The sequence below is a fragment of the Haliotis cracherodii genome, unplaced genomic scaffold (assembly GCF_022045235.1).
Source record: "Haliotis cracherodii isolate W230 unplaced genomic scaffold, xgHalCrac1.p SCAF_15, whole genome shotgun sequence".
NCBI classification, from domain to species: domain Eukaryota; kingdom Metazoa; phylum Mollusca; class Gastropoda; order Lepetellida; family Haliotidae; genus Haliotis; species Haliotis cracherodii.
Window position 1 is genome coordinate 12,566,432 of NW_027266270.1, and position 19,120 is coordinate 12,585,551.

The following is a 19,120-nucleotide window of genomic DNA, read 5'->3' on the forward strand; positions in this document are numbered from 1 at the left end:
AATATCCATTTTGCTAGCGATAAACATCAGCATGTTTTGATCACGTGACTACTATCCAGGTAAGCTTCGGCAGTCAGGTGACTATATTTAGGCTATATTTAGCAGCGTGTGTGGAGTACATACTGAAGTAAATAACATGCGGATGTATAATATTTTGAGATTCTATTTCAAGTGGCGGGAATTTAAGTGCTAAGCAGTCACTCACCCTCCTTGGGCCTGTCCAGTGTGTACCACAGGTGGAACCTCTTGGGGTACTTGTTCTGGATCTCCTCCAGCTCCGGACGCAGCAGGATATCTTCTTCAGTCTGTGGATAAAACGTCAGAATGATTGGTAATTTTTAACATTTGGATACTTATCCCGCATTACAACCTTATCCTTCTACTGCTATTGTTCTGACAAAGGAGACGGAGCTGTGAGGTCTGTTGTACCCTCTAGATGTGTGGTTTCCCTCCTTCCACAACTACCATGTGACCGGTAGTGGCAAGGTCATGCACAATCATAACCAGAAAATAGCATTAAAAGCATTACAGTAGTAATGCAGCACAAGATAAAAATATGTATAATGAAGCACCAACTGTTTGAAATCACCCACCCTCTTTACAGCGCCTTATGCTAAAATTAATCCAGCAGGCAGGGCTAAGAAGTGTGAAAACAATTCAGCAGGCTAAAGGTTAATAACTGAGCGAGTGAGAACCATTTAAAACCACTTTTAACAGTATTTCAGTGATGACTCTGGAGAAACCCACAAACACAGGTCTAATGCTGACAAAGCAAGGATAATTATCACGTCAAATCTGGTATTATATCCACAATAATAGGATCCTGGTACCTGAGGTACGAAACTCTGCACTACAACTGTAGATATAAAGGATCTGTTCGTATCACGTGTCTGTAAATAATCAAGATACCAGATAATCCAGTGACTGATATCATGAGCATCGATCCATACAACTGGGATACAATGACATGCATCAACCAAGTCTGCGACTGTCTGTAAATAATCAAGTCTTGACCAGACAATCCAGTGATTGACAACATGAGCATTGATGCTTGCAACTGGGATATGACGACGTGCTTCAACCAAGTCTCCAAGCCTGACCACGCCTCTTACAACAAGCATAGTCAACTTTTAAGGGGAGCATGGTTGCTGAAGACCAATTCTAACCCGGATCTTCACGGGCTCTTACAACCAGGCACAAATCGGACCTGGCAAACTGCAGACACATCTGAGGCCACACAAAATTGTAATCCCATAGCTTCCTTAAACCGTTTCCTCAAGCAAGGCACTGAATCTGACCTGGTTGGCGAACAGAAGCCACATCTCTGTGGTGTCGTCAGAGTCCTTGAGCGACTGGCGCACCAGCTGCAGCATCGGGGTGATACCTGCACAGGGGGTGGAGTGAAATAAAAATAAATAAAAACAAATAAAAATAAATAAAAACAATACACTCTTGAAACAAATTCCTGAAGTCTGTTTTAATATGTGAACTTATTTTCTTTAAGTAACTAAGTTGTCTTATCACGTTGTTTCTGTTCTAGGTGAGGTGAAATGGGGTTTAACGTCGCATCCAAGATTATTGCACTTATATAGCGACATGCATGTACTTGTGTGTGTGTGGCTGCTTGTACTAGTCCGGACTGATGCCGATGCTAGCACACTGAGATACCATGCCGCAGTTTAACATGGACACCCCACTCAGACACAGTATACTGACTCCAAGCCGACCAGTCCTTGTTTTAGCCCCTTAATGCTGAGCGCCAGATAGGGTAACAACAAGTACCATCCACTAGACCACAGAGGCAGTCGTTTCTGTTCTAAATTCCCGTACTGGGACGAAACATTAGCACTTGTTGCCAACTGACAACTACAGCAACAACTAACTTAAAACCACAGTCGAATCACGTGTAACGTTCATCGGGCACATGAAAATCAATATTTTTATGTTATTTCAACTTTTGTTTGGGTGCGTTCTGGTGCACTGTTTTTCTGTTGGAATTACTCAAACTGTTCTTCTGTCCAGGGAGAGATTTATATGGAAGGCCAAGATGGCACAAAATAGAGATTATTGCACGATTATTGGCATTTATATGAAGCGAGTGTCAGGAATATGTGAATTGTGTACTTTGCAAGGAGTTTTATCAACTTCAAATTCACACATGTCTACTGCAGACTACGAGTCTCTGGTGATTAAAGAGATGATAGATCCATCAAGATCAACTGTCTTTGTTTGGCTCAATGTAGGCAACATAAGCCTGGTAATGTAGTTAACGAGGGTTGTTCAGGTATGCTGCTCTAGTGTTTTAATCAAGGACAGTTGACCATCTTTACCTTGTGAATACATACTGAACAAGATAAGTTGGGAATCGTGAATATTTTGGGTGATATGATTATGAAATTGTGTGCTCAGTCTTCACTACCAAAAAATATCGGCCAAAACATTCATGATCCCTTACTTCTTTGTTCAGTACGGGAACAAGTACGCAATGCCAGGTGTCTCTAAGGTAATCATTCACATATGTTCCATCAACTTTCAACATGTATCAGGTTTGGATGAAAAGTCTTTCATAGTTTCTTAATTGTGCTCTGGAAATGGCACCTATTCCCACCCTTTTGAGTTGAAGTCCAAATTGTTTCCATGGAAATCGAGAAAATAAAATGCCCCAAATCCACAAATAACAAAAGGCACCACTTCAGGATATATCTGCCAAATGTTGTTGAAAGATAGTGAATGTTTTTTGAGTTTGCTCCGGAAACGAAATCCACCCCACCATTAGCAACTAAGTCCAAACTGTTTCCACCGAAATCGAGTAAAACAAAAATGCCAAAAATTCACATGGTCACACACCAGTTCCGCCAGCAATCATCCCGACCTTCTTGGCCAGCCTGGTCTCAGCCTCGGACTTCTTGTCAGCACGGATCTTGTAGCAGCCTGGAACAATCACAGAGAACTTCACACAGCTGGCACACTGCCACAACAGTGTTTGAAATAATTAAGAACCCAACAAGACCCAGAGTGTTGCCTGCCCATCTTCAAAGTTACCTGCCAGCATTCAGACATTATTAATATTAAAAATCACAAAACATAAGAGACAAATCACATCTCGATCCAGATGAAATAATGCAAACAATTACTTGAGAATCTATGATAGCGTTATGATAAAACTGAATACGTAAGTAGTCTTAAAATTATCTGCCAGACAGTCGGGCAGGTGGAGGAAAATTTCATGTAGCCCGACTGAAAAGTTACAAGCCATGGGCAGGCGGGCAAGCAGTTATTTCGGACACTGTGCCACAACCCCAATTCTCCCCATCTTTCTTTTAATCAAATGCTCACAAGAAGGCAAGCTAACCATGAAGCAAAGTTATCTCCCTTTATTCAACACATTGATACCGGTTTCAGCCAGCTCATTCTCCTACTCACCCCTGCCTTCATACATGAGCAAGCCATTGGGTCCACGGACATCGATGAAATCTCCAATTTCCATCTTCTCCAGGTACTGAGACATCTTGCCGCCCTCAGGGAACTTGGGGTGGACATTCTTGAAGTAAACCTGTAGACAGCATTAGGGTGAGTGAGTTGGGTTTAACGATGCTTTTAACAGTATTCGAGTTATATCGCAGTGTGTCAGCTTAATGTGGGAGGAAAGCCCGAAGTGATGCAGGTCTCAGACATTTACCACTTTGGTGAAACCCACGAGCACGGGTATGGTGCTGACAAACCTAGAAACATAACCGAGGCAAACCGGGATTTGAACGCACAATCAGAGGTTTCTGGCGTGCTGAAGGGACACAACTCTGCATAGAGAATCACAGCACCTTAGACAACTGGGCCACCCGTGCCCCCGACGACATCAGGGATTTAACAAGGATTCTAAACTAAGCGCCCTTGGCAGGCAAACTGGGAAAAATTCTTCTTGTGTTGAAAATTGGAATTTGTATAAATCTTATTTTACTACATTCATGGGTAGTTTAAAACTATATTTTATTTGACTTCAATTACATTTACATTTACATTCAATGCAATTATGTAAAACTAGGCATTGAAGACTCTCTCTATACTTTGACGTCCTGTTATCAGCCACCTTGATCTTGCCATCACATTAGTTATAACTATATAATCAAAAGAAACGCGAATATCCTACATGTTGGTTAAAATATGAAGACTTAGTCGCCTTTAATGGCAAGCATGGGTTGTTGAAGACCTAGTCTACCCCGGATCTTCATGGGTCCAAAACCTGTGAAGTATTGACGGATGTCAGTGTATGAATCTGTCCCACCTTGATGACCAGGTCCATGTAGCCCTTGTCGTCATCACTGGACACTGGTGTGTACGGACGGATGACCAGCTGACCGTCAATCCTGGCTGTCAGGTAGATGTGCTGGCCTGGAAGAGAGTGAACAAATCAGAGCGGATGTTACGACTATACAAGGCAGTTAACTGACTATAAAAGACCAGTTTCCACCCTTGCCAAACTTATATTTTTGTTGAACTAAAGAGTTTATGTATAGCCCAATCAAAATCGCGCAATGAAATTGATGTCCGGTTCGTCCACATCCATATAAATTTCGGTCGACTGCAGGATTTGCAAAGCATGTGTACTGCGAACTCGGTGTCAACAGATATTTTCCTAATCTTTTCATGTTTTTCAGATGCTCTATCCACTAGACCATGAGGCAGTCACATGTTAAGAATAATGACAAACATGTACCTCACCTATTGATACACATTGCGACAACAGAGTTCTGATGTGATACACAGACAATTTGCATCGTTTTGTGAGAAATGCTTCGTGTACCATGAAGCTAGCTTGGTAGTAGCTATCAATCAGTTCATATTCAACTTGCATGACTGTTCAATTAAGCTTTTAAGTTTGTTTATTTGTTAAACACCTCACTCAGCAATATTCCAGCTATATGATGGCGGTCTGTAAAATCAAGTCTGGACCATACAATCCAGTGATTGACATCATGAGCATCGATCTACTGCATTGGGATCAATGACATGTATCAACCAAGTCAGCGAGCCTGACCACCCAATCCCGTTAGTCGCCTCTTACGACAAACATATTCGCCTTTCACAGCAAGTATGGGTTGTTCACTGAAGACCTATTCTAATCTGCATGGATTCTGTTCAATTAAGGCTTATACAGATAGTAGTATGTAATCCCATGGATCATTTCATCTCTTGACAGATAGTAATGTTGTGCTAACCCAAGTAGTAATTGGTCAGGCTTCTAAAAAGTACATTTTATAAATAATAATTGATTGACGAATCAACAAATGGGTAGCCATAAGTGTAAATTCATCAATAATCGGTGAATGTTGACTACTTTTCGATCCAGACAAGAACTATTCTGACATTGTGTCCACTATTCAACCATCAACACACTGTCCATACTGAGCAGCCATGTTGGCCATCCGATCCCCGGTACTACATCAACAAGAAAACAGTGTTATCACCATGCCCTGCCATTGGGCACATTAGAATTTTGTTTGTTCATATAGTAGTGAATATAAACTACAATGAGGAGTCCTATAAAGCCTTAAGAAGAAATAGGCACTTGGGATTTTTTATGTCATCAGAAGAAAATGATTAAATGTGAAATTGATACACACAAACAAACTTCTGGAAAAATAACTCAGCTTATCTAAGAGATACTTATCAAGACTAACTTCAGAACATGCACCAAGTAAAATAACATGGATCTATGGATGTAACTCCATAAAGAAATAAACGATGGCACCAATTTTCGACTTCTTGACAAGTATCTCTTTGTCAAGCATGCAACCTTTCATTCAAGTAACTTCAGTCGTTTCTGTAAAAATTTGTCCCCATTTCATACAGTATGCTCTAAGTTGAAAAGCATGGAGCAAGGGCAATAACTCTGTAAAAACCTCGTGGTGGAGATAATTATGAGCCACTGGGAACCGAGGACGCACACAGGACAGTCGATAAATGTTTGCTTCACCAGACCAGGAGAACAAGATCAACATGTAATTACATTTGTCAGCCAGAAGTAGGCAAACTGGTTAAAATTTCAAGACCACATGATCATTATCCCAAAAAAGCAAGTTATTATCAATATTTAGATAACAAAGACACAGACATTTTGTGCATTGTGTATTCAACAACACAAACAAACCTACGTGCGTAGATCGATGCTCATGATGTCAATCACTGGATTGTCTGGTCCAGACTCAAATATTTACAGACCACAGTCTTATAGCTGGAATATTGCTGAGTGCGGCATTAAACAACAAACAAACAACAGTCAAAGAAACCTACCAACGGGCAGCCCCAGGATGTGTTCAGGCGATGGCAGAGCAAAGCGGAACCTCCTAGTGTCATGGCTGATGATCTGTGGAATAAAACATGGGCAATACTGAGGTGACGGTAAAAGCAACAGTGAAATTCAAGAAAAACAAAAAAGAATTTTTCCAGATTTGTGTCAGCTGGAAATACAGGAACACACAATATTATTTAGTCTTTATCATCAAATTTCTTTACTATAAAATTTCTCTCACAAACGATAATGTGCTTGGATGGCTATTGTTAGCTTACCAGATTATGAAAGTGACAGTCGGAATGTGATTTCTAGGCATGCAATTTTGAAAACTTTAACACGGGGTATTCCGAATGATGGTTACAGGCTTAACGACTGAATCCATACAATCTAGACCATCTAGTAGAATGTTCTTTTGTTTAGGTTTCTAATTTGTAATCGAGAATTTGTCAAAATATGTTTTGAACCAATTTGAAATTAGTGCCGTAAAGCACGAGAAAGTTTCCTTCTGATTGGTCATTCCATTGGTTGGTCAAAGTTCGCGCAAGGTCAGTCTGACGTGACCCATAATGGGATGTCCTCAGATCTTTGTTTAGCGGTAGCGAGAACTAAGATCTGATTTTAATGAGATTGATAAGATAGCTACGCGATAAATCGAAAGAACAATGAAGAACAAAGCGTGGTTTAGGGCTGGGACGAGTCCAAATTTACTTCCCGTGTACCCAACCCCTATTACCCGAACCTACCCGGATATCCGCTGTAGGTCTCAAGAGGTAGGTACAAACTGTCCGATTGAGAAAAGTTTGACCGCAGCCCTGGCAAAATGTGTTTAGATACACGTATAAAACGATCTGGTGTATTCACTGAAGTTGATTGAAGTTATATTTTTATTCAAACATATAAAAGTCAGAAGGAATGGACTTAGTAGTCAGAAAGAACTGCAAACATTAGTGACGTGTAGTTTAAACATACAGTTCTAGATAATGTTTTACTTTAAACAATATATCACATGACTAACCAGGGGTCCGGGTGGTCATGTGGCACCCGGGTCCTACTCATTACCCACCCACCCGAGTTCCCGAGTTCCCGAGTTACCCCTTCCAGCCCTAGCGTGGTATATTTCATCACAAAACATTGTTCTATCATGACGTCACTTCTGGAGATTTGAATATGCAATGACGCCGTATATTGAATAACATTAATTTTGAGAGGGAAGTGTCTTGTGAGTTGATCTCCATGGATGTAGCCGGGGTGCGCAGATTAACATGGCCGAACAATCACATCCAAAGTGGGAGAGAAGGTACAGTGGTCAGTGGGATGATTGTGAGAACATGCTGGAAATACCGAACACAACCCACCTGTTCACAAAATGTACTTGTCCGACATTGCCAAGGTCGTATTCAATTCAGGGAGTCATCATTATTAAAACAAGCATGAAATACTCATATCACCTGCCAATATGACATGTCTGGTTGTGTGCAAGGCATTAGCCCTCCAGAAATGAGCACTAGTGCCATTTTCAGTCTAAGTGAAAGTCGATGCCATGGAACTCGAAAAATAACTTTAAAAAAAATCCCAAACTATCAAAAGGCTCCAGTTCACCATTAGACCTATCGATGTGCCAAGTTTGGTTAAGTTGTCTCTCATGGCTTTTGAGTTCTGCTCCGGAAACGAAACATGACGGATGGACGGACAGCACCCATTCCTATATCCAACATCCACTTCGTGGCAGGGATTATTAAGGTATATGTGTTCAAAGCTTGCACATTTTATCAACATCCTCAAACAGGCAGTACATAATGTTGATATCTCATAAAGAGAAAGAAATAATAGACACAAGGGCTGAGGGGTGGCCATGGTCTTAATGTAAATATGCATTACGGCTGAACCATTTTGATAACCCTGCATTGTTAATCCAAGGATAGATTAATGCATCATATCCAGCTGGTCTACTGGTTTATGTAAAGAAACTAGATTTTGGGCAAAAACAACTGGTCATTCCAGATTTTTACTAGTCTCAAACAAGCGGACCAGTGGTGGTATGTGTATTTGGTGTATGGTGAATCACAAACTAACTGAATGGTTAAAGGAAGTCAGATATTCTTCCATTCAAAAAATTGTGTTGTCTTCGGTCGTACTAAGCTACAGATGTCTACTACCATGTCTATCAGGGCCATTGTAAAGACATTAATGCTGCATCATGGTAAGGCCATACTTTTTTAATTTTCTGTTTCACAGATTTATTGAAGCTTTTCCACACAAGGTCAGAAGAAACAAAAATAAATGACAACAAGAGCAAAAGTGAGCGTGACTCACTAATACCCCCGACCCGCCTAGTGTGTCAGTAGTTTCAAATTAAACAGCTAGGATAGGGTTAGGGTTTGAAATATTCATACAAAAATGGAAAATTAATAAAAACAATTTTTTTTCTTTTGACTGCACCCCACCATATGACACAGATTATTTGTACTAAGTTTGAGATGAATCCACTAAACAGTTTAAGAGAAATCGCCCAGACAAAGCTTAGTATAACTGTATACCCCCGATCTTTTAGGTCGGGGGTATAATTATTTATTTATTCATATGAAAGTCATTCTGCTGTGGAGTAAAAACTGCAGCTGTCTTCTTGAATCACTGATAGTGATGTAGACATGGAATTTATAGATAACATGTTTTATTGTACAAGACTAGAGGGTCTATATTACTAGCGGGAAACATAAAAAAAAATAAAAATTGTTATGTTTAATTTATTTCTTAAACTGGATGCTTTTCAGTAGGGGCGTCAGGCTCGTGAAACGAAAAATAAAAAATGTGTGGCCTAAGGAAAATTCCACAAATTTTCCAGCTCATCAAGCATTTCCATAAGAAAAATGAACATTCAGAAAAGACATACCAGTACACTATTCAACGTAATAAGCGCCCCGCTCTAATAAGCACCCACGGTGATATTTGCTGTGACTCATTTTTTCGCACATACTTTTCTTTTGTATTACTTCAGGTGCATAAACCTAGAAATTTACGATCTTTCAACTATCTCTTTTTTATTTTTTATTTTTAATTTTGAGAGCTCCCTGGGCGCTTATTACGTCAAATACGGTAGACCTCCATTACAAACAACAGTACCAAAATTAATAATGACATAACCATATTCCAACTGATAAATTATATTTCATTTCAACAGAATAATGACTGACGTAACGTCTGAAGACAAAGCTTTCAACACACTTACCTCCTTGTCCACAAGTTTGAAGGGGTACTTCACCGTGGGGTCCTGAAGAGTGACTGGAGACTTCTTCTTCTTATCTCCAAACAGGAAGATCTTGGCGAGAATGGCGGTGACGGCAACGACGCCTATACCAATCAGCACCGGAACGCCCTGGCAAAGATATTCCATCCAGTCAGACATGCTGATTGGTGATTATAGACAATATCTATCTGTTGTTTAACAGTCACTGTTTCTTTAATCAACAGTGAAACGAACCGACAACCGACACTTGTCCCAAGACTGGTTACGAAACTTGCAGTTAGAGGTACAACCCAGAAATGAACACAAGACGCAGATGTATGCGATGTTGTTATTTCAGTCAACTTCCTTTGCCCTGAAGCAAGCTTGATGAAAAAAACTTGACACACAAGCAGTCTGCGACTTTCACTACTAGTCCGAAGCCTGGGTCTATAAAAGTCTGTTTGGTATTGTAGCTCAGCTAACAATAGTCCACATAATAACACAACTTTCCACTGGAAATGGTTCCAAAATTATGTTTGGGCTAGTAGTCTGAAACGTATTTTCACAGGATGCACAAGTTTAGATGATTCCCAGCATATTCCTAATGGTAAAGTGGCCGAGAGAATTGAAGCAAGCTTCAGGCACTTCAGCCTCCAAACAAATTCTTCAATGATGACTCAAACACATAAAATTCACATGGACTGAGAGAGGCAGCATGCAACCCTGTGATACTGGATACTGTCCTGTACTGTCACATCGTTAATCAACATTGGACACTCCTAATATTCAGGAACAAACGTCCCCTCCGACTTCACACTGACCTACCAAACAACACAAATCTCCCCACTCATTGGTTAATCAATGGAATTCACAACAAACCAACATCCACAAACAAAACAATTTTTTTCATCTGCAGGAGGAAGTTCTCTATCACTTCAACATCAACAATCAAAATAGACTTCCAGTTGATCAGACTAGGTTACAAAAAGACACAACTTAAAAAAAATAGCACATTCTCGCTAATTAAGCTTCCCCTACAGATCTTTACAGCAACGCCCCCACAATTGTTGGAAATGCAAATACTTCCCTGCCTAGTTAAGCCATAGAATTTGAGTGGGCTCACTTAGATGTGCTTATGTTGTGCATATAGACATCACAAGAATTCCACACCCAAAGCAACCCCTCAGAACTGCATGCTTCACAGGCAATGAATGTTAACTAGTGTGTGATCTAGTGTGGAGGCAAGTAGCCTTTCTCCAAGACTGTACTGAAAGATAAGTCCATGGGTGTATAGTAATTCTATCCTCCTAATAGGCAAGTCCAGATATGTGGACAGTTCTAAGGATGCCAGTCTCTTATAGGGACAGCATGTTATTATTTACATCAGGAACTTATGATTTAAACTAATAATTATTGCCATAGAGACTTGTGCAAGTCTAGGAGGTGAGTAGAATTCCATGTTTCTGGGAGGGGTGTTCTCATGTTATCATCATTCTAGGTTCTTTAGGTTAATTACAGCCACTGTTTCAACAATGTCTGATCAAACGTGATTTTTGTATCTGTCTTCTGTCAACTGTAAATTTATTTCAAGGTGAGATATTTAATTTGGCTGCAAAATTCCACTGCCTTGTTTGTGGGATTGTCCCCTATCATATTTAGCCATGTAAAAATATCACGTCTACAGGGCTTGACATTCCTAGACAACAGACAGTAGCCAAAGAATCCAGTTGGAATACAACTAACTTCATGAGCCAAGCCTTACAGTTGTTAGATAAGGTACTAATCAGCATTGTTCAAAGAGTTTGATTATTATGAATGAGTGAGTGAGTGAGTGAGTGAGTGAGTGAGTATGATTTTACGCCGCTTTTAGCAATATTCCAGCAATATTACGGCGGGGGACACCAGAAATGGGCTTCACACATTGTACCCATGTCGGGAATCGAACCAGGGTCTTCGACGTGACGAGCGAACGCTTTAATCACAAGGCTACCCGACCGCTTTTATTATTTTAGATATTACTTACAAGACATAGTTGCAGCAGTACCGGTAGTCAGTATTATGAGACAATTTGACAGAGTGAGTTAGTTTTAATGCCATTTTGAACCATACTCAGAATTAGAAACTAATATTTTTGGTCCGGTAGTCCTTATAATGATAACATATAGCAAAACCCCTAAAAAGGGCTAATTTCTACTAGTCCTTATGATACCTTACCTATTGGGCAGTTTGGCAAGGGCTATAGCACTAGTGCCAATTTCTAAGGCTGTTGGTCCAGTTCGATCACGTAATGTCAGCTTGATGTGGGAGGAAGTCACTACAGTCGACAAATGTAACTCATGACTAATCAGCTGTTTCAGGCCTCGATTTCATCAAGATATTACAAAAAGTTGTTATCAGGTAAATGCACTGTCTCTAGCATGTCTAGTCAGGCCTCAAAGTTGCGACTATAACGGTCACCAATGTGACCCAAATTTGAGTTTGCCTACTGTTTAAAATTCAGAGGTAGCCAAATGACTACCTTGAAAAATATCTTGTGGCGACTAAATTCTATTTTTGCACATCTGTAGACACAAAAATAAATATCAGCTGATCTTGGAAAACAGGTCTGCTAATAATTGTACTCTCAAAAAATTCCTCCTAAAGTTGACAATGAACTGAAATACATAAATATTAATGTAATTAGTACTTTATTTCAGTTGACAATGCTCAATGGATAAGCAAGGATATACCTATATAATCTAATAACATAAATTGTATCATTGTTCGAGTCACAAGTAACAAAAATCAAGTACATTTCCGCTAATATACAATTCCAAGACTAGTGCTACAACTTGCACATACTAAAATAGTTATTTGATAAAAGATAATTTCAAATGCTTTTGGCTACCTACAATATTGGCTTGACTTCTTGATTTTTAACACTGGCTACTTGGAAAAAAATACTTGTAGCCATATGGCTACTTGGTAAAAATTTCATCTTTGAGGCCTGCTAGTCTCGTAGAAACATAAAAAGGGTGGCAAGGATATCTACACCCACTAGCATTTGTCAGAGACATTATCCACAGTCTGGGCCTGAGTCTGTGTACAGGGACATCATCCACAGTCTGGGCCTGAGTCTGTGTACAGGGACATCATCCACAGTCAGGCCCTGAGTCTGTGTACAGGGACATCATCCACAGTCAGGGCCTGAGTCTGTGTACAGGGACATCATCCACAGTCAGGGCCTGAGTCTGTGTACAGGGACATCATCCACAGTCAGGCCCTGAGTCTGTGTACAGGGTCATCATCCACAGTCAGGGCCTGAGTCTGTGTACAGGGACATCATCCACAGTCAGGGCCTGAGTCTGTGTACAGGGACATCATCCACAGTCAGGGCCTGAGTCTGTGTACAGGGACATCATCCACAGTCAGGGCCTGAGTCTGTGTACAGGGACATGATCCACAGTCAGGGCCTGAGTCTGTGTACAGGGACATCATCCACAGTCAGGGCCTGAGTCTGTGTACAGGGACATGATCCACAGTCAGGGCCTGAGTCTGTGTACAGGGACATGATCCACAGTCAGGCCCTGAGTCTGTGTACAGGGACATCATCCACAGTCAGGGCCTGAGTCTGTGTACAGGGACATGATCCACAGTCAGGGCCTGAGTCTGTGTACAGGGACATGATCTACAGTCAGGGCCTGAGTCTGTGTACAGGGACATCATCCACAGTCAGGGCCTGAGTCTGTGTACAGGGACATCATCCACAGTCAGGGCCCGAGTCTGTGTACAGGGACATCATCCACAGTCAGGGCCTGCCCCTACTTCCAATGAGCACAGAACACAGTGTGTTACGGAGTGATACATCCCTGTGTACAAGCACCTGCCCACCACCTCTAGGGGGACATGGTCCATCTGTTGTTGTAAGTCAATATGTACACAAGAAATGTGGGCGCAAGTTCTGCCAACACACCTGTGCACCAACTTGATCAGGTGGTTCAGGAAATGATGTAGTTCAGTAGTCGATGCAATCACTGAGTCCCAAAATCTGAATAAATCAGGGTCTTACCTTGACCTACAAAACTAGGGGCCCAGAAGACACCGTCACCCAATAATTAATTTCAAGGGTCCTGACATTGTCTTGTTTCTTGTTGTTTAAAGTCGTACTCAGCAATATTCCAGCTATATGATGGCGGTCTGTAAATAATCGAGTCTGGACCAGACAATCCAGGGATTGACATCATGAGCATCGATTCACGCAATTGGGATACAATGATATGGATCAACCAAGTCAGCGAACCTGACCTCCCTATGCCGTTAGTCGCCTCTTTCGACAAGCATAGTCCCCTTTTCAGGCAAGAATGGGTTCACGAGTCACCAAGTCTGACAGCCTGATTCACAGAGAGGCCTCTTATGACAGACTGCTGGGCACTAGTTCTAACACGGGGGGCTCCATTCAAAACTCAGTGCATGAGTGGTGCAGGCTGGTATAAACTGGGTGTAAGTCACCATTAGCTTTCAACAAATGTTTTGTGCAGCTGTTTACCTATGTTTTGACCAGCTGTGTCACATAAATATGTTTTACCATATGTCTTTCTCTTAAACAAATCACAACATTATTAACTTCAAGTTTCAAATACGACATCCCGTATATCACTGCATACTGAAAAGTTTCTGACACCTTGAATCAGGGGTTAACATTTGAGGTCTGTGACACCCAAAATCAGAAAAAAAAGAAAACAAATTATTAATTTCTGCTGAATATTGAATGAAGAGCATCTGATGCTACAAGTCCATTAAACCTAAGGTCTGCATTGGGACCTACTGAAATAACACAATACTTTGACGAAGTAACAGATCCCCATCTTCAGCATTAGAAATCAGCACTAGTCCTACAGTCCTTGCCAAACTGCCCAATAGTAAAGGTATCTCAAGGACTAGTAGAAATTTGTCATTTTTAAGGGTTTTCCAATGTTATCATAATAAGGACTAGTGGACTAAACATGTTAGTTTCTATGGCTGATCTACATACTGCAGCGTTAGAAATTGGCACTAGTCCTGTAGTCCTTACCAAACTGCCCAATAGTAAAGGCATCCTAAGGACTAGTAGAAACTGGCCCATTTTAAGGGTTTTGCTATATGTTATCATTATAAGGACTAGTGGGCTAAAAATGTTAGTTTCTATGGCTGATCTAGGCACTAGTCCTGTAGTCCTTACCAAACTGCCCAATAGTAAAGGTATCCTAAGGACTAGTAGAAATTGGCCCATTTTAAGGGTTTTCCAATGTTATCATTATAAGGACGAGTGGGCTAAAAATGTTAGTTTCTATTGCTGATCTACATGTATACAAAGAGGAATAGTGAAGGGCGCACATACCAGGATCAACATGGCTGTTGGAAAGTGGCTGCAACTCAACTGGGTGTAACTACCACGGCTGACCACGGAGAATGTGGCAGTACAAGCGGCCTGAGTGACTGGCTCACTTGACTAGCTGCTGGAATGTGGCCGACCTGTACCTAACGGTCTCAACAAACTAGCTGAACACCACTGACTGCATAGCTTCATACTAAATATATCCTTAAAGGGGGACAAGGCTTGACAAAAAGGCAGCCCCAGTATGTTTGATTGAAGTCATTTAAATCCCACATACTTGGCCAACTCAGTTTAGGATCTCATGGTCATTTATTACCCTAAGGTCACACATGTTTAATTTTTTGTTTCACAGGCCCACAGTCCTCTTAAATAGCTATTTAAATTATTTATATTTTTTATTTCGACCGACCTTGTTTGTAAAAACAGGAATAAATCTGTGAAACATAAAATATAATTAGTGTGGCCTACTTATATCGACAATGTAGTTAGCACTTTAGCCACTTTATGGATAAAGATGCTAAGAGCCAGGTTCAGGCTAGTAGTGAGTGAGTGAGTGAGTGAGTGAGTGAGTGAGTGAGGTTTAACGCCACTTTTAGCAATATTCCAGCAATATCACGGCGGGGACACCAGAAATGGGCTTCATTGAACCTATGTCGGGAATCGAACCAGGTTCTTCGGCGTAATGAGTGAACGCTTAAACCACTAGGCTACCCGGCCGCCCCTCAGGCTAGTAGACTATATAGTTTGGGGCACCGAGTGTAACGTCTCAGTTTTACACAAGGCATTAGCTACCTTGTAACAACCAGACCTAAGATGAGCTGCATTATTGCACAAAAATATGCAACATAAATTACTTTTACAGAGGTAAGTTTGAGTTCCTTGTGTACAAAAAAACAGTCTTTGCATTTGTCTTCAAAATAATATGTGTTTTCATGTGTGTACCACATGGATTTTGGGAGGCGAGAGAAACTCAACACAAGACAATAAGTTATGCGTAAAGTATTCTTTTTTACAAAATGAAAAACACGTAAGGGGACGCGTGTAAGTTTCTTTTATGCGTCCCAGACTTTTTTAGTGCATATTTTTGCATATGGGATGCCGTTAACGCAAACACTAAATACACATGAATATTTTTATAACAAATAATATAACACACTGCGTAATTACCCTGTGTAGCCTTTTCCACCTGCGTACATGTATTTCTTAATAGGTCTTTACTTACTGATCCAGTGCTGGCATCACACACGACGAACTCAAAGTGAATGGATATCGCACAGAAAGGCGGTAAGTCTCGCTTATTGTTAATCAGACATGCATATCGCTGTTGTGAGTTTGTGTAACATGTCACTAGGGCTGGCTATCGAGATAGATAATCGTTAACTAAATATTGATCAATTATCGTTAAATATCGGAGAAGTATCTTTGAGCAAATATGCGAAAAAAGAATCCTAAAGAAATCAGCATATCTAACTTCACTGGTGAGTGGTGGCAGCACATTTATGAAGGGATTACTTTGTGGACATTTGAGATGTGACAAAAACAGTTATTTTCCATCTTCAGCAATTAACATGACTGACAATAACATGTTTGTTTTGGTAAACTTAAACTTTATTTCATCACAATAGTTTATATAAGGTATTATCGATGACATCATTTGCATATCGATAATCGTTAATATTTCTTCCCATCGATGATAATTCTGATTATCAATCTTTTTTGCCAGCCCTACATGTCACACACTTGGGGCAGCACACAGATACAACTAAGAAGTCACATGAAACAGCATTTCAAGCCAAATTAAATATCCACTTATTGGTGTAAAAATATCTAACATACTGGACCCTAGGGAGTAAAACTATTATTGAATATCAAAAGAAATTTATCACTACCCAATATGAATAAATACCCTTGAGGAAATACTCAATGGTTATCTGGAACACGTACAATGTCTCGATTGAACACAGACAGACCGTGGAACAGTTCCTCTAACACAGACAGCTGTAGAAATGTATTACCGTATTCACTGTAATAAGCGCCCACAGCGATAGTTGCTAATACATTGGGTAGTGAACAATCACAAATAGCACCCCTTCCGATTGATCAATGTACACAAGACATATTTATTCGTGTATAATACGCACTCGTGTGTTATATGCACCCTTAATTAATGGCAATTAAATTCTGGAAAATTATTTCTGCCGTACATAAACATTTCAGGCTGTCAGCATTAACCACAAAATTTACAATCTTTCAATAATATTCTAATAAGAACCCCCTAATTCTGATTTTGAGAGCGCCCTGGGCGCATATTATGTCGAATACAGTATACATGCAACTGGTTGATATCTGTTAATCAGTATACGGCCATGTGAAATTTAATTTCAGTCACCTGTTGAAGGGTGATGAGTTGGAGATACATCATGAGACTTCAATCACACTGTGCACTGAACGTCACATCTGGTTTCAACAAAGACATGTAATTGTTTGATGAATGAATTGAGTATACCAAATGTCACACTCTTAAGGGGGGCACGGGTGGCCCAGTTGTCTAAGGCGCCACGATTCGCTGTGCTGAGTTGCGCCCTTGGGCACGCCAGAAACCTATGATTGTGGGTTCGAATCCCGGTTCACCCCGATTATGTTTCTAGGTTTGTCAGCACCATACCCGTGCTCGTAGGTTTCACCGAAGTGGTAAACGTCTGAGACCTGCATCACTTCGGGCTTTCCTCCCACATTAAGCTGACACGCCGCGATATAACTGGAATACTGTTAAAAGCGACGTTAAACCCAACTCACTCACTAACTCACTCACACTCTTAAGGATATAATTTATAATAAGTAGAGATGTAATGATATGATAATATCCCAATACTATGGGCGCATTACGATTCATATCTAGATCAAGTAAAGTATTAAAGAAGTTGTTATTCATAAACTGTGTCTACTTTGTCATCCGTCAATTCTAAGTAATGCCTATCAAACAATTCACATGATCGAGTTCTTTTATATCATAACTTGATAAGATTCTTGCCGGTGAATCACATCCCTGAATCAATTATTGATCAAGATCGAAGGTGGAATGTATATTGTAGGCCAGAAACAGGCTACAGGACACTGTGAATGTTATTCTATTTATAGCCAACCGGGAAATAAAAGAGAATCTGCGTAACCTGACTGTTCAACAGTTTCATTTAGCATTTTAAATGTGTTATTATTCACATGATTTTACACCAATATAACTTAAAACGTAGCATATGAATTGCCATACGATGTATTGTATGTAACATTTATAAAGAATACATTTAAGGTAAAACTTGATACTTTTTACTTAGTGTGCAATTGTGATCGATTCTTGTATCGAGAATTAAAAAAAATTTGTCCCTCTACCAGTTGACACACAGAATTACTTCAAGTGCCGGTCATGTGATGAAAGTACTCAGAAAAACAATGACTTGCATCCTATTTGACTTTTTCAGAGATCTTGGTCATCTTATTACGGATGCACATACATGTAGGGAAGAGAATTTATGGATGTCAATTTCTTTGTTATGAGGAACACAACGTTTCGGAGTAAGTATAAATGGCATTTAGAAGTGTAACACATAAGGAAGAGAATTTATGGATGTCAACTTCTTTGTTATGAGGAACACAACGTTTCAGAGTAAGTGTATACTCTGAAATGTGTTCCTCATAACAAAGAAGTTAACATCAATACATTTTCTTCCTTATGTGTTTCACTTCTAAATGCCATTCAAAGACCACATAGATGTTGTAGCATATTGTTCCAAATTGTTGTGCACTTCAGTTGAAAGGTCTTGTGAAAATTCACCAAATAACATATATACACCTTTCTATGTTATGGACACATGTTAAATTTTTTCATTGTCACATTGTTGCAATAACCATGGTAACCCAGCATCCTGTGTCTATTACTAAGGTGTTACATCCCCCAAGACAGGAAATATGAAGTACGTATTCCCCAGGTGAGATACACAGGCTTGACGCTGCTCCAGTGGGTGGAGTTTACCATGACACTGATGGAATGATCTCCCTTGTATCATACAGGAACTACTTTCAGCTGTACCGTGACACGACATGTTCACACAAACTGCAACACCGACAGACAACATCCCCAGATTCTAAGTGACCCTTCTGCTATTAAATATGACATTTACTTGTCAACAAAATTGAGAACTCAGCATGGTTAAGAGTTCTAATGACTTTCCACTACGACACAAAGAATATAGACTGTGCT

The 19,120-nt window shown here is 40.2% G+C and overlaps 1 protein-coding gene across 2 annotated transcripts in view; it reads right to left on the reverse strand.

Moving 5' to 3' along the window:
- LOC139462294 (NADH-cytochrome b5 reductase 3-like) overlaps window positions 1–19,120 on the reverse strand; it is a 30,444-nt gene that overhangs the window by 3,898 nt on the left and 7,426 nt on the right. For both annotated transcript variants that reach the window (XM_071243919.1, XM_071243918.1), the window contains exons 2-8: window positions 9,516–9,662; window positions 6,289–6,361; window positions 4,280–4,386; window positions 3,424–3,553; window positions 2,848–2,931; window positions 1,299–1,384; window positions 206–305 (exon numbers count right to left, since the gene is read on the reverse strand). In XM_071243919.1, coding sequence (XP_071100020.1) covers window positions 206–305; window positions 1,299–1,384; window positions 2,848–2,931; window positions 3,424–3,553; window positions 4,280–4,386; window positions 6,289–6,361; window positions 9,516–9,662 — 727 coding nt within the window. The remainder of the gene's footprint in view (window positions 1–205; window positions 306–1,298; window positions 1,385–2,847; window positions 2,932–3,423; window positions 3,554–4,279; window positions 4,387–6,288; window positions 6,362–9,515; window positions 9,663–19,120) is intronic.